The sequence below is a fragment of the Xenopus tropicalis genome, chromosome 4, assembly GCF_000004195.4.
Source record: "Xenopus tropicalis strain Nigerian chromosome 4, UCB_Xtro_10.0, whole genome shotgun sequence".
In the NCBI taxonomy this organism is placed as follows: Eukaryota; Metazoa; Chordata; class Amphibia; order Anura; family Pipidae; genus Xenopus; species Xenopus tropicalis.
Window position 1 is genome coordinate 120,125,484 of NC_030680.2, and position 25,392 is coordinate 120,150,875.

Genomic DNA, 25,392 nt, shown 5'->3' on the forward strand with positions numbered 1-25,392 from the left:
AGCTTGTCAAGCTCGCTCATTCGTCCGGGGCGTCTGGTCTCATTGACAACAAAACATCCAGCACGCGTTTGTACAAGGCAAAGAGGCGGGGCATTCCGCTTACTCCCGCGTCAGGCGGCCCAGTTCTGTCAGGGTGGGGGAGGGGCGGGGTGCGTTTCACGCCTCTTTGTGGATCCATTCTGGGCTTCTAACCATGGCACTGAAACGAGGTTTGGAAGACATAGGATTGACGTCATGTAGTGTGGAGGGAGGTGGTGCCCAAACATGGCGTCAGTTTTGTCAGTGACAGGTTCGTGAGGTTCAGTAATAGGGAACCAAGAACCGGCTCCTTTCGGGAGCGCTAGGGTTGTCACAGCCCGGGATATCATATGGAACTAAACATGGAAAATATGGAGACGCTGACGGAACTCGGAGATGAGCTCACCCTAGGGGATATTGACGGTAAGAGTGGAACTGAACGGATCTTTCTGCAGGGGGGTGCGGCTCGAAAACATTTCTGTAGTTTGGGAAATAGTAACAGCGTAGCTAGCCTGCTGCTGTCAAAGAGGGGTTGCTGGGAGTTGTAGTTTTACACAGCTCTAGCGGTTTAGGGGACTAGCCGTGTCATTCCTGATATCCAGTACTTTTTGTCCTTATGTTGGGCCCCCATTTCATTGCAGTGTGTGGAATCCATTGAGTAATCACGCCTTTTCTGAGAATATGATTACAAATTCCAGAAGGAAATAATTCATCATTAACTTGTTAGGGTTGTGTTGGCTGTGTTGTTATATACCTTGTTATATACCTTGCCGGATTAAGGTTAGTTACAGGCATTGCGCCTGGTCTGGGCCACTTGGGCTGGAAAGGTTTGGGGGGGAAGGAGATGCAAGTCTATGTAGGACTGTATATTTACTGTATATTTACTGCATTGATGCTTTAATGGCTAGGGCATCTGTACCATATATATATATATAATATAGCAAGAACAAACGGAGCACACCCTATAGAAGTTCAAATGCCCAGGGTGCTAGCAAAAAATATAAAGCAAGAAAGTAAGCTGCACACACCAGGACTTGACAAAAAATAAATTTATTTAAGAAAAGAGATCCAACGTTTCGAGCACTCACTGTGCTCTTCCTCAGGGAAAAAAAAGCTACATCCATAACTGAGTAGCTGCTTTTATCCTATGTCCATACACTCTTTTCTTCTATTAGATTGTATTTGTGGGTAAAGGTTCTGCTTTCCTGTGACCTGTCCTTTTCTAGCATTCTGTGTGATTTGGGTATTTTATTTTAATTAATTTCCCAAACCAAGAAGGCTGACCTGTTTATGTAGGTTGCTAAGTATTACGTAACCACCCCCTTTTCCTCCTGCTTTACTCTGAGATGAAGATCATTTGCATCTGAAACCTAATGACGTTTGTCATTTGCTCATAATGAATTTAGTTTCTGGACATGAATTGGACTAAAATGTCACATTTTGTTATAAAGGCAACAAATCAGTTAAGCAAAAGTGCCAATCATCTTGCATTCTTTATAATAGAATGCCTTACCGTCCCCTAGATTTATAGCCTTCATTTCAGGCTTAAGCAACAGGGATAGCAGCTGCTGGTGTTTGAGGAATAAGCATCATGACTGATACCCAGTTTCAGTATATGTGTGTGGTACCTTGTCTTTCCAAAGTATTTAATGGAGTCCTAAAAAGATTTTACTGCAGGTCCAATAACAATGTATTTTTCTGCTGAAAACATAAATCAAGTGCTGTTTAGATATAGAGTTAAACAAAGCTTGGGTCTCAGTATTTTACTGCACTTACCTTGATGTTTGGTTGGTTTTTAGGGCAGGTGATGCTGAAGTCTATGGGGCTGATTCACTAATCCACAAATCCGAATCCCGAATGGGAAAAAATCGGATTGGAAACAAACATTTTGCGATTTTTCGTAAATTGTTGCGACTTTTTCGTAGCCATTACGACTTGCTCGTAAATTGTCGCAACTTTTTCATAGCCATTACGACTTGCTCGTATATTGTCGTGACTTTTTCGTATTGAGCGCTCGTAAACGGCGGGCAAACCTTTGCGACTTTGCATGATTTTGGAAGCCTCCCATAGGACTCAATGGCACTCTGCAGCTCCAACCTGGCCCAAGGAAAGTCACCCATAGGGCTCAATGGCACTCTGCAGCTCCAACCCAGCCCAAGGAAAGTCTCCCATAGGGCTCAATGGCACTCTGCAGCTCCAACCTGGCCCAAGGAAAGTCACCCATAGGGCTCAATGGCACTCTGCAGCTCCAACCTGGCCCAAGGAAAGTCACCCATAGGGCTCAATGGCACTCTGCAGCTCCAACCCAGCCCAAGGAAAGTCTCCCATAGGGCTCAATGGCACTCTGCAGCTCCAACCTGGCCCAAGGAAAGTCACCCATAGGGCTCAATGGCACTCTGCAGCTCCAACCTGGCCCAAGGAAAGTCTCCCATAGGGCTCAATGGCACTCTGCAGCTCCAACCTGTCCCAAGGAAAGTCTCCCATAGGGCTCAATGGCACTCTGCAGCTCCAACCCAGCCCAAGGAATGTCTCCCATAGGGCTCAATGGCACTCTGCAGCTCCAACCTGGCCCAAGGAAAGTCTCCCATAGTGCTCAATGGCACTCTGCAGCTCCAACCCGGCCCAAGGAAAGTCTCCCATAGGGCTCAACGGCACTCTGCAGCTCCAACCCGGCCCAAGGAAAGTCACGATACTGAAGCTTGAATGATTCCGAAACTTTCATACTCGGCACGACGGCTACGAAAAAGTCGCTACAATTTACGAGCAAGTAGTAATGGCTACGAAAAAGTCGCGACAATTTACGAGCAAGTCGTAATGGCTACGAAAAAGTCGCGTCAATTTACGAAAAAATCGCGAAATACCGACCATTACAAAAAAAACACGTTCGGGCGCTTTTCGGACGTTCGTGGATAGGTAAATGTGCCCCTATGTATTAACACTGAAAGCAGATATGCAGTGGATAGAAATAAATACAGGCAAAGAACAGAAATTGTTTTTGTGCATGTGTGTTATTTCCCCTGTATTTTTAGATGTGACATGCAAAGTGGTGTTTGCATTTGACTACTGTTAAGATGGGTATATTGAATTGTAATAATTCATAATAGGATATAAATACAATTTAGTTAAAGTAAAAGCATGGTATGTTATGAAAAAATGCACAATGGCTTAGAGGGAAATTGCACTCAGACATGTTCCCTCACTTTTCTTTTTATTTGCAAAAATATACGTTTTAAAATCATTTTGTTTTCCTGTAGCAGCCCTACAAGCTAGGTCACTAGTTTTCTAGACAGTTACAGTTTGATACATAAGTGAATAGTCAATACCTTTCTGTCACAGGGTTAAAACTCGATACGTTAGTTGCTGGTGTTCATTAATTCTGATGAGAAATAAACAAATGAATGTATGACATTTAACAGACCTGCTGTACAGAGCTGCTGCCAGGAACCAAGAAGGAGCCTAAAAATTCAAAAAATTCATTTTGAAACTTAAATCTTGGAGAAATCTGAAAAATAATTAAAAGCAATTAAAGTCACTATTTGTGGTATACTATTTAAAAGCATTATGTTTTGTAAAGGTGAACTGCCTTTTTGTTGTGACTCAGTAGCTTTGCAATGTATTTTAATTTCTTCTTTTAATGCACTTCTGTACAACTTATAATTGTACAAGGTAATGTAATAATTTGACACACTACATTTTTTAAGGCGAGATAATATTGGTGATGTCATGCATTGAAATCTGCAGTCTCCAGTTGATATATGGTGATATTAAATAGAAATTGTGTTGGCATCACATGAAACAAAGAGCAGCAGCACGTTCCTCCTTATTCTGGCCTTGGGGAGTGCAATTTACTGATAGGCTTATTTTATGTTTATCTTCCTACTCCAGCCTATCAGAACATTGCATGTCTGCAGCACACTGTGATGGGAGAAGGGACAGCTGCAGCAAGAAGAGACAATTCATTTATAATTTTGCAGATTTAGAATGTGTCCCAGCTAGTGACTGGCAAATCTGTCTTGTTTCGCCACAAAAATTTGCAAAACTGCAAAAATTCGCAAAATGCATTGAAGTCAACAGACGGCATTTTTTTTTTTTTTTTTTTTTTTTTTTTTTTTACTCCATGACATTTTCTTTACAGCCATTGGCATTTGTGGACTTTTTTTTGTGTCGAAATCTGGCGAAAAATTTCACACATCACTAGTCCCAGAATAACTTTGTTATATTGGCATTAGCAAATGGTTCATTAAAGAAGTTGCCTATAAATAGGTATACAATTCTTTAAGACTAATTTCAAGATCTGAAGTTTTTTTTTACCTTGAACATTTTTCACTGAACCTCTATAGTAGATTGGAATGTCTCCTTATCACTAGTCGTGAACTGCATTATTTTTCATACTAAGCTATTCTCAGCCTATAGTTAGCTTTGAACTGTCAGCTATTGCAGGTAGAGGCACATTTGTTAGTCGCACTCAACTAGGGGAGGTACTATTTCTCTATAGGCAAGAGTACAAAGGTAAACTGAACTCTGGCCTATGGAAGAATCCTACTCCCTCCGTGGCCCTGTGAGTGGAGGAACCAACACTTTAGACTTGGGAAACTTTAGCCTTGTTAGAGTTTTGTTTAACAGGTCATCTGAAAAATCAGGGGCGTTTGTTTAAAAAAACAATTCAGCTATCATAGCTTACTGTCTGGTAACTTTTCTGTTAGTAACCTGTGAGCAGGAAGTAAGGTTGTTTTTTGTTTTTTTAAATAACAATAGTACAGGACTCATTTACTTGTGGTACATGTTCCTCTTAGTTATAGGATTGTGTCAGTACAAGTTGGAATATCAGCATCTTTTGCCCCTGCAGTAGGTGTTACATTTGAAAGAAATTTAGAAAAGAAAAATCATTTACACACTACATATATGATTTTCAAGTTTTTCGATCAATTTACCTATAAATATTGTAGGACTCCTGTTTGTTATATATTGTGTAACTTACTGGGGCTATATAAATAAATTATAATTATTTCCTTTTTAACACATCTTACAAAAAACTATTCCTAAGATGGCCCCCTTTGCTTTTACTCTTTTTAAACCAGTCCATTCATGAGAAGATTCTGTTTTTATTGGGAGTTGTCAAGGTAATATAGTGATTTTTTTGTCTGATTTCACACAGGGTAAGCCTTATGTAGCTTGGTAGCATTCCCATTCATTTTGAATGGCAACATTGTTGATTTCTAATTTATTTTTGTTGTTGTTCACGTGTATAGGAATTGGGTTAAATTAACACTGAGTTAAATTAGCCTGACTAGTCTTAACTCATGAATCCTAACTTGATCTTCATAAAAAAGAATACATTCTCCTGGGTAAAGTGTAGTAGCAAAAGCATAATTAGGAAAGTGCAGACTATTTATTATGTGCTATTTTACATTTTTCCCTTAACAGGCATCATTTTGTGCACAACATGTTTATTCTATGAATAGTGAAATGTCTGTATGAATGGTAGCTTCTGTGCTGCCTGGTTCAGCTGAATCATTTTATCAGATATTAGCAATACAGAGCAATGCCTAGTTGGTTATTATTTCAGGTCCTTGTCTTTATGCAGTATTTATGTTGAGTCTTGCTTTATATAGAAAATATACAGATACTGAATGCTTTGTGTACAGGGTAAGCTAATATTTCACACGTATCACTCCTTATTAACAGGGTTTGGTTACACTTTAAAAAAGTCTAGTCTAGTTATCTGCATATCTTACTTGGAGACTTTGTTTTCCATAAGGCAGAGCTGTTCAACTGATGGCCTTAGGCTAGACACGCCCCCCAACAGTCTTAAGAAGTTTGAGGATCCCTATTCTAATATAAATTAATATTTAGTTAATGTCTATAATAACATTTTAATAATTTATTAATGGAATATTGCTAAGAATTGCAGTTTCTTTCATTATACTAAAAACAGTTTTTAGATGGAAATCTCTTTTTTTTTTTTTTTTTTTTTTTAAAATCACACCTAAAACACAGGTTATTGATAAAATTACATATGTAGTTAGTAACATTCAGAAATGTTTTTCTGGAACTCCTAAACCTTGACAGAAGCTGATGGGTTGTCATTTGTTTTCTGCTCTTAAGGGAGAACCTTACTAGTAAAAAATTACATATCTTGTGTAAAGTTTTCTCTGTTTGATGCACTTTCTTATTGCAGCACATTTGCTAATTATATTAAGGACCCCTGCAATGGGTTTTAGCATTAGTCATTTTCCTATTGTAAACTATGTATGTTTCTAGAATCTCAATCTAGATCCTGTATTTCTTAGTAATGAATATAACTGTTGATCTGGCAGTGTAGTTTGGACCAAAGATATAGCATTTGGAGTACTGATCCATCCAGTCAGCAACAACCTAGCTAAGCTGGGGCACTCCGGCTAAATGCTAATAGACATATGCACTGTCAGTGCTTCTTCATTTTAAAGGAAAACTATACCCCCCAAACAGTGTAGGTATCTGTTAAAATATATTGCATAAACCAGCTCATATGTAAGGCCCTGCTTCATCTAAATAAACCATTTCCATAAAAATTTACTTTTCTAGTAGTATATGCCACTTAGTTAATCCTAAATAGAAAACTGCCATATTAAGTACTAAGTGCCGCCCCCTGGGATCATAGGATGCACAGTGCACACAAATAAGTCGAGGCACACATACATGCTAGGCCCCATCAGTCAATTAATGGACAAAGTTCTGTCTTTTACTCCCACTCTACTTCCTGTTACAGTCAGAGCTGCATTATTTCCTGTCAGGTGATCTCTGAGGGAGCACACAGCCCATCACTAAATGGTGGCTCAAGGAAAAGAATGTAAAAGCGTAATATTTACTGATTTACTGTAAATATTCCAGTGTGGCGAGATTCTTTAATAGGTGACTTAACATAATATAATCTGTTTGTTAAAGGAAAATGAAAGGCAAAATCACTTGGGGGTGCCGAAATGTTAGGCACCCCCAAGTGACTTTAACCGCATACCTCGTACCCCGGGCTGGTGCCCCTGTTAGGAGAAAACAGCACCAGCCTGGGGCACCTGGAGCGGATCGCTTCCTGCTTCCGTTGCTGAAATGCCAGCGGTGGGCGCATGTGCAGTAGAGTGAAAAGCCGACTTTAATGTTTAAGTTCGGCTTTTCACTCTACTGCGCATGCGCGCGCAGCGAATCAGGAAGAAGGAAGCGCCGGCAGCTACCCCGGGCTGGCGCTGTTCCCTCCTCACAGGGGCACCAGCCCGGGGTAAAAGGTAGGTGGTCAAAGTCACTTGGGGGTGCCTAACATTTTGGCACCCCCAAGTGACTTTGACTTTCTTTTTCCTTTAAGTATTCGTTCTGGGGGTATAGTTTTCCTTTAATGGTGCCTTAACCAAGATGTATTTTAATCAAGACGTTTCATTTAGTGGAGATGGTTTTCCTTGTGTTTGGTTTTGGATTGTAGTTTTTAGTGCTTGCGGGTTATGTGGCCAACACAAACAGTGTCTGAGGTTTGGCACTGAAAGGCCCTTCCCAATAACACTGTGTTGCTGAACACTGACCGCACTGTGAATGCTTTTTCCGGCACCCACCTCTGTCTGATCTAAACAATGCTGGTATTTATTCTATCAATAAATGGGCCGTATTCCAAATATATAGTGTATATTGTTTTCTGTCATGTAATACACTTATCAACATCTCTGTGACAGTTCTTGGATTTTTTTCAAACCAACTCTTTCTGCAAGAAAAAAAACACATGTAATGATTATACCGGGAATTCTTAATATACGCGTCAGAACCCAGAAATGGGTTACCATACTGTTTAGGGTGGATCACCATAGCCTCTTTTAATAAAGTAACATGTTTGGCAAAAACAGCAGCACTTAAACTACTCTTAAGTATGGCGTGCTTTCTTCTTAGTGTCCACCCATTACAGGGTTTTATTTCCTAATCTTTATGTACTTTTTATGCACAGAGGTTATACTCCTTTTATATTACCAGTACATTATACGTATGGGAAGATGGCAGACACAGAAAAGGTGCTGCTTGCTCCACTTAAGAACAAAATACTCAAACCTGCCATGGAAATCATGTCCCAGATCCAAATGCACTCTGATTAAGCATCTCATCTTTTTGCTGGCTGAGAGACGCAGATCTGCTTCTATCGCCAGCTCCATTGATCTGCACATCCGCTTGTCTGCAGGCACACAGAGCAGAAAGCAGACATTTTCGGGGCCAACATCTGCTTTGTGTGTGCCTGCAGATCAATGGAGCTGGCGATAGTAGCAAATCCACTTCTCTTGTGTGCCTGCTAAATATTACAGTTTGATGCAAATTGCACTGGTTTCAAAGTTGCCATTTACTAATAATTATTTACTGATCAGCTTTTTATTGTGACATATTCTATATATACAGTATATTGTGACATTTATATTGTATATATACAGTATATTGTGTGTCAGTCCCTAAGCTCAGGTAAGTGACAGCAGCACAGAGCATGTGCAGGGAATCAGCAGTAAAGAAGATGGGGAGCTACTGGGGCATCTTTGGAGGCACAGATCTTCCCTGCTAAAGGGCCGTGGTTGCCTTGGGCTGGTTCCGAAGCCCAAAACATAATGTACAACATTTCTATACCTACTTGTATTTAGTACATTTGGTACCTCCAATGATTACATTTTCTGTCTCCCTTAACACAATTTTTAACTGAAAGATGGTTGGCCATACTTATTGTTGAAGCACTATAACAGTAAATTTATAGATGCAACTAGGAAAAAAAGCTGCAGAAGATGATGCAGGGCAAGATGAGTGTTTGAACAGAACCTTTTATTTTACCAAGCACAATGTTTTTACAGACTTTTCAAAGCTAAGATCTGAATGTAATATTAAAATAGGTTAGCCCATGGCTCAGTAGTAATCTCCAAGAGGCTAAAGCCTATACCATAATGTATCCCACAATAAGCCTCTGGCATTAAAGAGAGTATGTACCAAGAAGGTGTATGCTGAAGGTTTTATTTTAATAGATTTTTTTCTAGTTTTTTTACATGTATTGTATCACCATGTACATACTTCATATATACAGTGGTGTGAAAAACTATTTGCCCCCTTCCTGATTTCTTATTCTTTTGCACGTTTGTCACACTTAAATGTTTCTGCTCATCGAAAACCGTTAACTATTAGTCAAAGATAACATAATTGAACACAAAATGCAGTTTTTAAATTAAGGTTTACGTTATTAAGGGAGAAAAAAAACTCCAAATCTACATGGCCCTGTGTGAAAAAGTGATTGCCCCCCTTGTTAAAAAATAACTTAACTGTGGTTTATCACACCTGAGTTCAATTTCTGTAGTCACCCCCAGGCCTGATTACTGCCACACCTGTTTCAATCAAGAAATCACTTAAATAGGAGCTACCTGACCCAGAGAAGTAGACCAAAAGCACCTCAAAAGCTAGACATAATGCCAAGATCCAAAGAAATTCAGGAACAAATGAGAACAAAAGTAATTGAGATCTATCAGTCTGGTAAAGCTTATAAAGCCATTTCTAAAGCTTTGGGACTCCAGCGAACCACAGTGAGAGCCATTATCCACAAATGGCAAAAACATGGAACAGTGGTGAACCTTCCCAGGAGTGGCCGGCCGACCAAAATTACCCCAAGAGCGCAGAGACAACTCATCCGACAGACCACAAAAGACCCCAGGACAACATCTAAAGAACTGCAGGCCTCACTTGCCTCAATTAAGGTCAGTGTTCACGACTCCACCATAAGAAATAGACTGGGCAAAAACGGCCTGCATGGCAGATTTCCAAGGCGCAAACCACTTTTAAGCAAAAAGAACATTAAGGCTCGTCTCAATTTTGCTAAAAAACATCTCAATGATTGCCAAGACTTTTGGGAAAATACCTTGTGGACCGACGAGACAAAAGTTGAACTTTTTGGAAGGTGCGTGTCCTGTTACATCTGGTGTAAAAGTAATACAGCATTTCAGAAAAAGAACATCATACCAACAGTAAAATATGGTGATGGTAGTGTGATGGTCTGGGGTTGTTTTGCTGCTTCAGGACCTGGAAGGCTTGCTGTGATAGATGGAACCATGAATTCTACTGTCTACCAAAAAATCCTGAAGGAGAATGTCCAGCCATCTGTTCGTCAACTCAAGCTGAAGCTATCTTGGGTGCTGCAGCAGGACAATGACCCAAAACACACCAGCAAATCCACCTCTGAATGGCTGAAGAAAAACAAAATGAAGACTTTGGAGTGGCCTAGTCAAAGTCCTGACCTGAATCCTATTGAGATGTTTTGGCATGACCTTAAAAAGGCGGTTCATGCTAGAAAACCCTCAAATAAAGCTGAATTACAACAATTCTGCAAAGATGAGTGGGCCAAAATTCCTCCAGAGCGCTGTAAAAGACTCGTTGCAAGTTATCGCAAACGCTTGATTGCAGTTATTGCTGCTAAGGGTGGCCCAACCAGTTATTACGTTCAGGGGGCAATTACTTTTTCACACAGGGCCATGTAGGTTTGGATTTTTTTTCTCCCTAAATAATAAAAACCCTCATTTAAAAACTGCGTTTTGTGTTTACTTGTGTTATCTTTGACTAATAGTTAAATGTGTTTGATGATCAGAAACATTTTGTGTGACAAACATGCAAAAGAATAAGAAATCAGGAAGGGGGCAAATAGTTTTTCACACCACTGTACATTCCAAACATACCTACAAAGGGTATGCATAAGTGTTTAAAAGCTGTTGAAAATCACAAGTTAGTGACATTTGACAGAAATTGTAGCATGTTAAAGGGGTTGTTCACCTTTGTGTTAGCTTTTAGTATGACGTAGAGAGTGATATTCTGAGACATTTTGCAATTGGTCTTCATTTTTTATTTGTAGTTTTTTTTGTTATTGCATTTTTTAGTTCAGGAGCTTTCCAGTCTGGGCTTTCAGCAGTTATATGGTTGCTAGGGTCCAAGTTCTTAGCAACCAGGGAGTGGTTTGGGTGAGAGACCATTGTATGAATAGGAGAGGGACTGAATACAAAAGAAAGTTACAAAAAGTAACAACAAAACTGTAACATCACAGAGCAATCATTTTTTGGCTGCCGGGGTCAGTGACCCCCATTTAAAAACTGCAAAGAGTTGAAAGAAGAAGACAAATAATTCAAAAACTATAACAAATAAATAATAAAGACCAATTGAAAAGTTGCTTAGAATAGGTCATTCTATAACATACGAAAAGTTAGCTTAAAGTGATACTGACATGAAAAAATTACTCTTCAAAATATTAATGTACATAAAAAGTTACCTATAGGGCCTGTTGATCATTTTTCACTGACAGGTTTGCTTTTGTAAGTAATTGTTATATCAAGTTCCTAAACCTGATTGTTTTACCAACCTGACTGTCCCTTCTCAGCTTGTCAGTTATAGCTTCTAATGCTAATGGACTCCTGCTGCACAAATATGGCAGCCCCCTCATAGAGGGACAGATAGGTAATGTAAAAGCATAGGGCAAATACAATTATGGCAAAATTATAAATCTCAGGCAAAGACAATGTTATGATATATTTAAAAACGGTTTAATTTCTGGTGTCAGTATCACTTTAAAGGTGAACCACCCCTTTAAAGTTGTAGATAAGACGTATCTACTGCTGTATCATTCCATCATGATCATTGTAACCATGACCTTTGCAACATTTAATGTATGGATATGTTACAGATTATATTTGTATGTGCTTGTGCGTCACAAACCCAAGCTCAGCATCACTAATGTTTATAAAGGTGGATCATGCTGTCCAGTATTTACTATGTAGAGTAACCAACAAGGTCAGGGACAGGGTAAGGTAGATTAAGAGAAACCAGAAAGCCCCTCTGTGCAAAATCACTGCAGTCAGGTAATAGGGACTCACTGCTGAACTCATAACAGCACCGAATAAATCCAATATTAGGAAAAAAAATTCTCATTGGAGAAATTGGCACAATGTAAATAGGTCTTTATGAGTTCATTTCGCTTACTATATTCTTCTGGTTTAGCTTGGGATCACACTACCCACCTGGCACACTGTTCCAATCCTCTTTAGCTTATGGCAAAAAAAAGGTAATTTAACCTCTACAGTCCTCACAGGGAGAACCACAGTAGTCAATTTCTGCCTGTAACAAGTTCCAGTTTAAAAGGTATACTGAAGTGGCAGCTCTTGATGGACAAGGTACACTTAGGGGCCGATTCATTAAAACATGAGTTGGAATCCCAAATGGGAAAAATTCGGATTGGATACGATAATTTCTGAAGATCGCAAATATCACGAAAATGCTTCCGAAAAAATCATATTAGTCACGATAATATCGTATTGGCGATCTGAAAGTCACGCAATTTTCATACCGAACAATTGTAAACAGCGGTAGAACCTTTCTGAATTTTCGCACAAGCATACGAAAAAGACGTGCAAGCGTGAAAAAACGGCAAAAAACCGCTCTGAGCATTCATGTCTTAATAAATCTCCCCCTTAGTGACTATGGTGTTCATGTGCATCCTCTGCTAATGTCTGTTGTAGGTAAAACTGTCATTATTATTTTGAATAGGACTAATGTAAAGTTTTTGTGCCTTAGCCCTTAGGTCTAATAAATGCAAGGCTTGTCAGGTGTCTGTAAGGGTACTGTATGCTGTACTGTAACAAATACAATAAATCAATATGAAAAGTTCAATTATTTTAGTATATTCTTCAATAAAAAATGTTATTAGAAATGAAAAGGTATATTACTGGGATATTCCTTGTCTTCAGTTCCGAGTTGTCAATCCTTAAAAATCTTGAACACAATCAATATTGTCCACACTCATTAAGGGCTGTGACAGACGGGGAGATTAGTCGGCGGGCGACTAACCTCCTCGAAATGCCTTCCCACCGGCTAGAATGTAATTCACCAGTGGGATGGCTTACGTGGCGCCGAAATCGCCGAAGCTTCCTGTCAAGGCAACTTCAGCAAATCACGGCGCCTGCTTATGTCATCCCACTGGCGATTTACATTCTAACCAGTGGGATGGCATTTCGGGAAGATTAGTTGCCTGCGATAAGGGAGATTTGTCGCGCGGCGACTAATCTTCCCATCTGTCACAGCTCTAAGGTGTTATTAACAACTATGTGTGGCCATCACCTAGGAATTATTGTGTGATCTGATGAATTTACTCACTTAAGTTGGCTGAGAGATTATATCAGTCTTTACTGCTTATTTGCTATCTAGCCCTTCTGCTATCCATTAAAAAATAATTAATATTATAGCATAGAAGTTGAGATATGATGTATATTCATATATAGTCTTTTGTGTCCCATTTAAAGCATATATTTCCTGTTATATATGCAGCTTTCCTTTTCACTCCTCCGCTCATATGAGCCTGAGTTGCTTACTGCAACCTGGATCCAACCTGACGTTTCTGATTTAAAAACTTATTTTGCCATACATATCCAACAGGGCTTTTAAAATTTTAGTTTGAGTTGTACAGTAGGTTGTTATTAGATTTCTTGCTTTCAGCTAGAACACTAATCTTTTTCTTTCTTTCCCTAGAAATGCTGCAGTTTGTCAGTAACCAGGTGGGTGATTTTCCAGACCTGTTTGAAGAGCAGCTGTGCCAGAGTTATCAAGGAAATAATGCAATGGAGACAGCCTTACCCAAAGCTTATAACCAGGCACCGCAGCAGCCATATACTACTTCAACACCTCAGCCTCAAACGTTACCTGTAAAAGCCCCCTCACAAGTAACACCCCAGAGAACCGCACCTCTTCTCCAGCCCAGACCCGTGATTCAGTCTTCTCCTCAGCCTCAGCTGCAGCAACAGACAGTGATGCTCACCCCAAATTTCAGCACTGCCCCACAGACCCGAATCATACAGCAGCCACTCATCTATCAGAATGCTGCTACAAGTTTTCAGGGTATGAGACTGATTAACACCCATTTTTTTCATTATTACTCTACTAGTACATTAAATAGAATATGTGTCTTTTAACCTTCTCAAGTAATCTATACTCAACCATCTGTTTTATCTGTAAAATTTGTATTTGTGCTACAGAGTTCTTTTGGTTTGTGTTCCCCCTCAGTAAACAGGCTGTCACAGGTGCCCAAACCAACACAAACATCAACAAGATACTGTTCATGCTGTAGTTATAATACTGAAGTTTATAACCAAAGACAAAACATCTAAAGGGTAAAACACATGTAGTCAACTGATGTCTGCAGCACTTACAAAACATTTATTTAGTCTAAACCTAATGCCTGATAATCCCAAATCATCAACCAGAAAGTAATTTAAAGATTTTTTTTATCTTCCAAACACTTTTTTTCAGTTCAAATAGTACAGCAGAAATAAACACTTTTAAGTTGCTTTCTATTTTTGACTGTTTCTAAATTTCCATAGAAAATCTATTAGAGTTTCATATTTTCACAAGCTCATGTCTTCCTGAAGCAGCTCTGGGAGAACTATACATTAATTGATACTTTTTTTTAGCATTTACCCTGCGGAGCATAATTTCTTAGTCTTATAAATAAAGCTGTTAGAATTGATACATTTGTTGCTAACTTCTTACCAATTCAGCTGTAACCATTTAGCATCTGCTCCTGAATTACTGAGCTGCCAGATTAAAACAGAGAGAGGAACATTAAACTTTCTGTTTTAGAAAAACGGTCAAAAATGAAAAATAGCAAATGAGAAAAACAACTGAACTGAAAGGGTTTTGAGAGTTAAAAAAAAGGGCAACCACAGCTTTTGTAGTTTTACCAAGATACATCAATTAGAAAATCTCCTTTGCTGTCCATGATTTAACTCTTACATTCTGATGCATAGCTAAATTGGAGTAACTGCAATTTATGCCACTCAGTTCTTTTTAAAAATTATACAATCCTGGGGGCAAAATGAGGAGAGCAATAAGGAATGATATATATGCCTCTTCCTAAAATCAGCATTTCAAAGGGAATATACATTAATGTTCATGTTTAGTGGTGATATTTGAGGTTTTAGACTGTTAATGTCAGTGCTTAGAGAAGCACACTTGGTAAGTTTACATCATTTCATTTTCAGGTTTACATATCCTTTAAAATTATAGGTCTCTGTTATTTGATACTGACAATTTTAGACTGTGGCATGCATGGCTTTTAATCACCACTGCATACCATTGATTGAAATAGCAGGACCCAAAGCTGTTGTCTTACTCTGACAGCAGTTAGAAGCCTAACAGCAACTTTGTTTCCTATTCATCCAATATAACAGGCGTCGTTTCAGTGATAAAGGACCCATTATTAGTATGGAAATGCATATTTTTTATTTCCTTTTAGTGCTGCAACCTCCAGTTCAAAGTCTAATGACAACACAGCAGATGCAGCCTGTCACAATTCAGCAGCAAGTACAGACAGTCCAGGCCCAGAGAGTCCTAACTCAAGCAGCTAATGGTACAATCCAAACTCTGACCCCAGCAACTACTGTTCAGACCGTTACCCCTCAGGTCCAGCAAGTTCCTGTAAGTATATTGCACTGGTAGTGCTTAGTTCTTTAGGCCTTAATGCCAAATGACCATAACATGGTAAACAGTGGTAAATAACTATGCATATCTTCCAATATCTTAAAGGAGACATATCCTATAAAAATGATGAATGTACCAGGGAATTATACTCCTCTAGATATAGAAGGATTGTGCTTAAAAAGTTGTGTTTCTGACTGATTTTTTGAGAAATTCCACAAAACCCCCACTAGCCCCGCCCATCTGTGCCACTTCCTGCTGGCTGAATTCTCTGGATGAGCTGGGGAGCCGGCGGCCCTCCATACCCTGCACTGTAGGATAGGAACCAATCAGCAGCTAGGCTGACCTGATAGGGAACTGAAGCCTCTCTGTGCTTGTGTGAGTGCAGGGCTGTGATTGGCTCTCCCCCTCCTACTGTGTATCTGGCAGGGACCGTTAGGACACGCCCACTCTCCATTTCACACTGGAGGGAGAAGTGAGAGGATCTATAGGGAGCTCCAATAAAGGGGCCATTTTTACAGAGAGAATTTATTTTTAGCACAAAGTGAAACCAGCACGGGATATTATTCATAATTGCCTACAAAATTAGCGTTGCTCCCCATTTATCCAATATGTCTCCTTTAAATGCATCTGTTCTCTTAAAAATTTTTACCTTTTATAAATAATAATAAGAATAAATATTGGCTTTAGTCTCAAAACTATTTATGTTTTTACGCAAGGTCCTTTACATAACATTGCATATGGATAAAATGGTGTGAAAGACTGTAATCATGGAAAGTGCTTAAGCTGTCTAATCTTTTTGCTTGGTGAACCCATTTAGTTGCCATGTCAGCTTATGCCATATCTTATATACTGGATATCTCTACATGGAGGTGACTAGGTTCTCTGTGTATATTTGTTTAATGATTTGTATACAGTGCATTCAGTGCACAGAGGGTTGAATTGTTACATTGACTGATAACCTTTACTTGGTCCACACTTGGAAGCACCAGACTTTTATATATGATTATATTTAGCTTGTTACATATTAGAAGTTATTTTCAAATTGTCGCCTTTTGGTTACATATGCTGACTTTTGTTGTACCTGCTCTCAATAGTTGCTCAGGAACTCTTTCATAATGTTGCTAATTTTGTTCCTTACTTTTAATTTTGGTGTCATAGGCAGGATTGTTGGCTGTTTTTCAATTCTTTTAAAAAGGTTGTGAACAGTGGAGAGAGACATTTTAATCACAGCTGTTCTTTCAAAGAGCACCAATGTGAAAGCCACATGTTCCATAGACCTTAGAGACTGATGTACGGATGTCTGGGCACAAGCAGTCCAATGCCAGAACCACCTCATCATCTGGCTTAGCTTTCTCTTTGGGTTTATCAAAGATATGGAAAATGATCAGGGGTTGAAGGGTACACATAGCCAGATGATCATAAAGTTCAGCTGGAAAATTACCAAATTATATGGAAAGTTGGGGCATAGAAAGGTTAAGTCTATGGAGGTATGTATCGTTATTTTGTGTCAGGTAATATTGTTTAATATCTCTATGCGTATAATTGATCAATATTTTTTTTTTAATTCAAAACCTTCATATGAATTTGTGCTTTCCAGGTGCTTGTGCAGCCACAGATAATCAAAACTGAGTCTTTGGTGCTTACTGCAGTGAAGGCAGATGGCAGCCCTGTGATGACAACTATGCAGAATCCAGCAATAACAACACTTGCTACTCCTATACAGACTACAGCTCTCCAGGTACCTGTGAGTACAGTTATTAAAAAGACTTGTGTACACTACATTGCACTGTATCTTTAGTGTGCTCTTGAAAGGGAACAGTGACCTTTTTCAAAGTATATTAATTACTGAGTGCTTTGTACAGCAGGATGCATGTGTTAGATACCCTTACAGGCTATAAGCAATCTTAACAGTTTGTGGCCCTCCTCTCATGAATGAAGCAAATAAGAGACCACCAACAATTGTGCTAGGGGAGCTTACCCCATTTATTATGCCAGTCAAACAGGATCATTGTCCCATTGGGGGCTTACCCCTCCCTTATTAATTGATTATAAGCACATTTTTAGTCATGTCATTGTTGTTATTTTGATACCTTTAAATCTGAGTGACATCTTACAGTACTTTCTAGTAGTCTAGCCTGCAGTCCAGAGTTTTGCATTTTTCCTGCAAATATTTACCCAACAATTCAAAAACATCAATTAAAAATGCTAGTGCAATTATTATTCATAAAAACAGACTCTGCATGCTTAGCACAGACTAGTTTTAGAATTCATTAATGATTTCATGAACTGCCTTGAATTGTTATCAGTATATCAGAGGTGAAGGTTTGCTTCATGGTACAGCCACAGATGGTTTGTTTTCAGTTATAGGAATGAGGATGCTGCTTACATTATTAAAGAAAGCAAAACGTTTGCATCATAGCAAACTGGTTAAGGCAAATGGCATTTAGTAATATACACATATGTATGTAAAAAGCTAATGTATACAGCTATGGGACCTGTTATCCAGAATGCTTGGGACCTGGGGTTTTCTGGATAAGGGATCTTTGTGTAATTTGGAGGAACAAACCTAAAGTCTAAGAACCATTTAAGCATTAAATAAATCCAACAGGGTTATTTTGCCTCTAATTAGTATTAATAATGTCTTAGTTAGGATAGAGTAAAAGATACTGTTTTATTACAGAGAAAAAGGTAAACATTTTTAAAAATGAAAATGAATTACTTGATTAAAAGTCAAGTAATTTTATGTGAGATGGCCTTCCCGTAATTTAAAGCTTTCTGGGTAACGGGTTTCTGGATAACTGATCCTATACCTGTATAAGTTTTAGATATTCTGAGGCAAGCACATATTCTTGCAAGTGCCTATTAACAGCAAATATTTACAGCTATAATGACCCATAAGAATGAGACAACATGTAAAGAAGGGGTGGCCAATACATTGATCGCGGCCCACCAGTCAATTCCCCGTGGATTTCTGGTGGACCACGATCAAGCTGGGGATGTGGAAGTGCTCCGTGAATTCGTACATACGCTGCGTCACGTACGAACGCCTTCACGCCGAACTTCCACATTCCGTGTCAGTCCGGTCGATCGCAACCGAAGAAAGTCTGGCCACCCCCTGATGTAAAGGGTCGCTTGGTGTGCCTTTTGTCATTGTTGAATGAAAATTAGAGCATTATTGCCATTTTCAAGACATGTGCCTGTAATTTTAATAGACCCTTATGGGCAGCAACGGGACTATTCTAACCACAATGCCAGTAATGATGGGACAGGAAAAAATGCCCATAAAACAAGTTCCAGGAAGTCTAAAGCAGCCAGAGGTGCCGAAGGAAGGCGAGAGGAGAACAACTCACAACATAATAGAAAAAAGGTATCGATCATCCATCAATGACAAAATTATCGAGCTGAAGGACCTGGTCATGGGCACTGATGCCAAGGTTGGTGTTACTGCATGATTACATTATTTACTTTGGATTACTATACCTGTAATTATTTAGTTATGGTGTCAGCTCCATGGTTGCTATTTGACCCCAGCCTTAAATGTTTAAATTTTTTAGGTTAGCTTTAGTATTCCCTAATTGCTTTTAAATTAGTTAATGTGTATTTTAACAAGAATTGCATTTTATTAAAGCTAGCCTTGGACAGTGAACATAATTTTAGGGGAAGAGCACACAGAGCATATCCAGTGCTTCTCCCTGCCTGTGGATATTAATCAGGCAAAGAGAAGTGGATTGGCTCTAATCAGGGGCTTCCTGTATCTGCACTGAAAAGTACAGCTTCCACCTGTGCATGCTTATCTCCAGGCTGAGAATCCACTGCCATTGGCATTAGCCTAAAAATGTGTCCCATTAATGGGCTGGCAGTCAGAGGTAAATGTAAAGGTCAGCAGTTAGTGTAAGATATTGGTAGGAGGGAAGGTCATTTAGTTTTATATTGTTTTTATGTATTACTTTTTTACAAATAAGTATTACATTTTTGTTTATTTTTGCATTATTAGATGCACAAATCAGGGGTCCTAAAGAAGGCTATTGATTATATAAAATACTTGCAACAAGTCAACCAGAAACTGCGTCAGGAAAACATGGCTTTAAAACTAGCCAACCAGAAAAACAGTGAGTATGGTGACTTAAATGCCAAGGGCATTTATATTAATAACAGTATGCCCTTTCTGTTTTATGCTTATTTTGTGTCTAGAATTGTGGAAAATCCAGAAAGGGCAGTTAATTTCTAATCATAGATTACACATACAAATAGTGTTAAAAAGAAAGGAGCCACTGTCCTCAGTGTAGCTTTCTTCTTTTAAGTGAGTAGGAGGATGAGGTGCAAGTTTGGTCTAGGGCAGTACAAAAGTACATGAAAATATAATAAAATAAAAATTACTGCTATGAAATCTAGAGGGCAGGAATGTTGGGAGTTTGGGTTTATTTTAACCATGACATTGATAGTTTTCGTTTTCCAGGCTCTAGAAACAAACAATCCAAACCTAGCTCAGATAAAGTGGGAGGGGATAGGGACACAACATGGTCCTGCTTATCTTTTACTTTATGTCGTGATAGACTGATCTAGGCTCCTTCACATTCATACCGGCTAGAGAACAAGATATGTTACTTGTTTTCTGGATTGTATTAATGAAGGCAGATAACTGCATGTGGTCATGGGTTGAGCACCATCTCTGTTTTCAATTGCTACCACCAAGGATGTCCAAACTCTTGGTGCTTAATCACAGGCTCAGAGTTGAAGATTACCATAACCTTTATATTTAAGCAGTCATAATAGAGTAGTCATTTTTATTGAACATGCTTTAAGCATTTTACAGGTTTAGGAATGAGTTGTCTAATTTTTCTTTTGCAGAATACTTAAAAGGTATTGATCTTAGCAGTCTGGTGGATACAAGCATTGGAATGAAGATGGATGAATTCAATCAAAACATTTTGATGATGTCTCCTCCAGCATCGGATTCTGGTTCCCCTGCTGTGTTCTCTCCATATTCTGTGGATTCTGAACCAGGGAGCCCTCTTTTGGATGATGAAAAGGTTACTTACACTAGACAAGAAATTTGGAACATGTTTTTTTTGTAATGATCGGTATTTTGCGACTTTTTCGAGCGCTCAATACAAGTCGCGACAATTCACGAAATTTGTAATGGCTATGAAAAAGTCGCGAAAATTCACGAAAGTCATAATGGCTATGAAAAAGTCGCAACAATTCCCGAAATTTGTAATGGCTATGAAAAAGTCGTGACAATTCGCGCAAGTCGCAAAAAATACGAAAAAGTCGCAAAAAATACGAAAAAGTCGCAAAAAATACGAAAAAGTCGCAAACAATACGAAAAAGTCGCAAAATGTTCGTTTTCCAAAACAAATTTTTCCCATTCGGATTCGTGGATTAGTAAATCAGCCCCTAGGGCAACAAATAAGGGTATATAAAAATCATACCTTCTGGCTAAGCTTCCTTGAGTATCAACTACACATTCTACACAAAACATTACCCAAACTAGTCTTTGTGCCAGGTCTCCACAGCCGCTGTTCTGGGCACCCTAGAGAGGCCTATAGTGACCCTAGAGAGTAACCACTACTTTATAGATTTGTTTCCTTGCCTAGTAGGCCTAGAACATGAAGGAGCCAATGCAAGGTGGCACCTAGGGGCAGATTTATCAAAATGTGAGTTTAGAGCTCAAGACATAAAAACTCACCCACGTTCTATTCATTTCTATAAGATTTTTAGAAGCATTTTTAATAAATACACTTAAATACACTACAAATACAATAAAAATCCCTTAGGAATGAATAGAACTTGTGTACGTCTTTATGTATTAAGCTCTAAATTTTGATAAATCTGCCCCCAGTGTCGGCATTTTTAGATTAGGATTTCACTATACATGAAATATATAATTCTTACAAGGATTCTGTAGAAGAATATGAAGAATAATCTAATTTATAACATTTCCTTACATTTTCCTGCACTATTGCTTAATGTCTCAGATTAGAATTTTTTTTCATATATCCCTGCTGTGGTAATTATTGACATTTCTTAAACAATTTCTGTTAAAGGTTAAAGATGAACCAGACTCACCCACAGGACTGGGTATGATGGACCGCTCCCGGATGCTTCTCTGCACCATGACATTTCTTTGCTTGTCCTTCAATCCCCTGACATCTTTGTTACACTCTGAAAGTGGCCAGTATACTGAGAGAGTGCAACATGGAACAGGGAGAACCATGCTTGGTATTGAAACGTCAGGTAATCTCCTTATTTCTCTGAAGGGATGCAAAAAAAAAAAAACACTGATCCAATTTCTAATTTTTTTTAATTCTACATTTTTGCTGTAGTTCTATAATATGGGAGTAGTCTGTAGTCAGCATATAACTAAAGATACTTTATACCTTAGGTACAAGCCCCGCTATGGTCACCTTTATAACAGGTGGTACAACTTGCAATGATCTGCCTTGCTTGTAGATGGTGTAAGGTGCTCTGCTCTCTTATCTGTCAGCACGCCAGTCTCCATATGCTTTGCACCTGTGCACCTCCCATGCACACTGCCTTCGTTATGTGGCAGAATTTTACACCTGAAAAGGGCACCAAACCTCAAGTGAACACCAAGAATAGGTGCCCTGCTATCAAAATGCACGCTGATGTTGTGACTTATGCTGTCAAAATGTGCTAGTCTTACTGAACACCTTATAGATATTTTTTTTTTCTCTCAGTTTGCCGGAGGCATTCCATAATTCTCCCTCCGTGTTGTGATTTTTTAATTAATAAAATAGCAGTATAGCCAGACAGCACTGGTATTGTAAGCAAGTATTTTAGAAACAGAAAGATATCATATAGATCCTTTGTAGCCCATACTAAAAAAGAAAGTGTAAAACTCTAGCAGATGAACTACCTCGTAGTGATAGAGACACGCAGGAAATTATGGTTTCCATATAGCCCTACCTAAGTCACAGTTACCCTACTGTAGCATAATTTATCACAGTGCAAGTATTTTCAGGGATGTGGCAGCTGATACCCACAGCTAGGCCCATCACTGTCTGCCAGCAAAGGCAAGTGTGCCAGCTGACTCATTTTTGTGCCATGCACAGCATTTTTGGACAAAGTTTTACTATGATTAAACACCGCAATAAAGTCTCCCATGCAGGCCCTGCCTTACAGAATTCTTAAAGGAACAGTAACACCAAAAAATTAAAGAGTTTTAAAGTAAAAGAAATATAATGTACTGTTGCCCTGCACTGGTAAAAGTTGTGTGTTTGCTACAGTAACTCTACTATAGTTTATATAAATAAGCTGCTGTGTAGCCCTGGGGGCAGCCATTCAGGCTGGAAAAAAGGAGAAAAGGCACAGGTTACATAGCAGATAACTGATAAGCTTTGTAGAATTCAATAGTGTTTTATCTGTTATCTGCTAAGTGCCTGTGCCTTTTCTCCTTTGAATGGCTGCCCCCATGGCTACACAGCTGCATTATTTATATAAACCATAGTAGTGTTTCTGAGTCAAACACCCCAGTTGTACCAGTGCAGAGCAGCAGTACATTATATTGGAATTCCTTTTATACACTGGAATTTTTTGGTGTTACTGTTCCTTTAACCCCAAGCTTTTTAAGGAATGGGTCAAAAAAACAACTTAGTGCTTTTTAACCTCCTTGATGCATCATGGGGTACTGAGAGATTAAAGATAATATTTTCATCTCCACACAAAGAACAGCTCTTTTTGCATCTAATTTTTAATTCCAAATAAGACCTGTTACCTGATTTCTATTTTGTGCTGTGTATGAGGGATATTCACATCAGATGGCATGGCCATGGTGGGCACACAAAAGTGTAGACATAGTGAATTATTTATTGGGGAGACTAAAAAATAACTCATTCAGCTTCCTTATCTATGGTCACATTCATTTCTCAATCAAGCTGGCAAAATTGTCTATTTTGAAGACCTTTAAAATGCTGTATTTTTCATCTTTAAAATGTTACACAGGTTTTTATGGCAGCTGGTTTGATTGGCTTATACCCACATTAATCCTTTGGCTTGTTAATGGAGTGATTGTTCTCAGCGTCTTCATGAAACTGCTTATCCATGGAGAGCCTGTGACCCGTCTACATTCCCGCTCATCCGTCAAATTCTGGAGACACCGCAAGCAGGCAGATTTGGATCTTGCTAAGGTAAAAAAAATGAGTCTGCTGTAAATTGTAAGCAAAAAGGATGGTATGAGGTTTTTTTCTATCACAAATAAAAAAGATTTTCATGGTATAGTGTGCCTCTTAAGTAGGGGGGATATGCCAATATACATTTAAAGGGATTGCTTTAAACTTTAAATTGTAAAGACTGCTAGACAGTTTGCAGTTGGTCTTCATTTTTTAATTGTTTTATTATTAACTTTTTGTTTAGAAGCTCTCCAGATTGAAATTTCAGAAGCTATCTGGTTGCTAGGATCCAATATAACCTAGCAACCAGGCCACAATATGCATAGAGCAGGGCCTATGTAGAAAGATAAGTAATAACAGATTACAATAAAACTGTAGCCTCAAAGAGCAATAGCTTCACTGACAGGCTCAGTGACCCCCATTTGAAAACTGGAAAGAACAATGGCCACTTCAGCAACACTAACAATAAAAGAGGTACATGAACATTGATACAGAATGAGTGAATAAATTGTGCAGTCTATTACTAATAATTGAACCTGGGGCTTTTTCAAGGAAAATGCTTTTGGCTAACTAAATGTGTTTGTAGTTAATGTTGCATCACTTAGTACCTTCAAAGCGCATAACTCAGGAAAGATAACTGAACAGAGTGGTCTTAAAAGAAAATTGCTTTTTAGTGCTGAGTTATATACATAGATTAACTTCATTAATTCATTTTGCTAGTTAAAATGTACTTTGACTTGTTTCTTATGTAAGCAGAGTAACTAAATATATTGTATAGCTAGTGTGGAAAGGGTCACAGGGACTTCCAGTTCCTCACAGGTAGATATCATCTTTACTGGTTAAACTACATTGGGCTTCCTTAATGGTGTTACCTGTTTAAATTTAGCCAGGCAGTTTGTCTTTACCAAGAGGCTGCATTGCACCAATCACATGTGTGTCTTGGCATGCACATAGACCGATATAAAGATAACTTTTTCTGAAGAATGTGGTTACCCAGGAACCATAAATCTGTAGACCAAATGTTGTACTAAACAAGACTGAGCAGCTAACAACAAGTTTTTTTTTTTCCTTTTCATTCATTATGATATTTTATTAGAATGTACAAATTTATTTCACATGCAGCTGTTATGGGTCTCAGTATTTATTTCCATCTTTGCTTGATTGTTTCCAGGGGGATTTTGGTGCCGCAGCAATAAACCTGCAGACATGCTTGTGTGTTTTGGGACGCTCATTACCTGCCTCACGGTTTGATCTGGCATGCAGCCTTTCTTGGAACATCATTCGGTGTAGCCTGCAAAAGATCAGCCTTGTCCGTTGGCTGCTAAAACACTCCCCTGGGTACTGCAAAAAAGCAGAGTTTCAGGATGAGGCAACAACCAGTGCAAGGGATGCTGCCCTAGTATACCATAAACTGCACCAATTGCATCTGACAGGTAAAAACTACAAATAGCAGAAAAGTCTGGAAAAAAAGAATAGTAAAATATAGTAAAACGTTGCAATGCTGATCTTACATAAATGGAGAGGTTGTCACGGCTCTGTGTGTTTCCAATAATGCATCTTTTATTCATCATTATTATTATTAGGAGCACTAAAGGGTTGAAAGAAAGAGCTTTCTGTTTTCTGCTTAGCTTTACATAGTTACAGAAAAGAGGAAAACGTCAGAAATCAAAAATTGAGAAATTGAGCCATAGTCTCAATAATATCTAGAAAAGCAAATACATGTTTACCTTTAAATTGTGCTTCTGTCAGTGTCTAGGATATAAATAGG

At 38.7% G+C, this 25,392-nt stretch overlaps 1 protein-coding gene across 2 annotated transcripts in view; it reads left to right on the plus strand.

Moving 5' to 3' along the window:
- The first annotated feature begins 210 nt into the window (after positions 1-210).
- srebf2 (sterol regulatory element binding transcription factor 2) overlaps positions 211-25,392 on the plus strand; it is a 38,919-nt gene continuing 13,737 nt past the window's right edge. Inside the window, exons 1-10 of one of the 2 annotated variants that reach the window (XM_012960582.3) lie at positions 211-441; positions 13,546-13,911; positions 15,308-15,489; positions 17,090-17,236; positions 18,705-18,926; positions 19,487-19,601; positions 20,341-20,522; positions 21,540-21,729; positions 23,458-23,642; positions 24,796-25,057. In XM_012960582.3, coding sequence (XP_012816036.1) covers positions 369-441; positions 13,546-13,911; positions 15,308-15,489; positions 17,090-17,236; positions 18,705-18,926; positions 19,487-19,601; positions 20,341-20,522; positions 21,540-21,729; positions 23,458-23,642; positions 24,796-25,057 — 1,924 coding nt within the window. In that variant the 5' untranslated portion in view covers positions 211-368. 2 annotated transcript variants of the gene reach the window in all.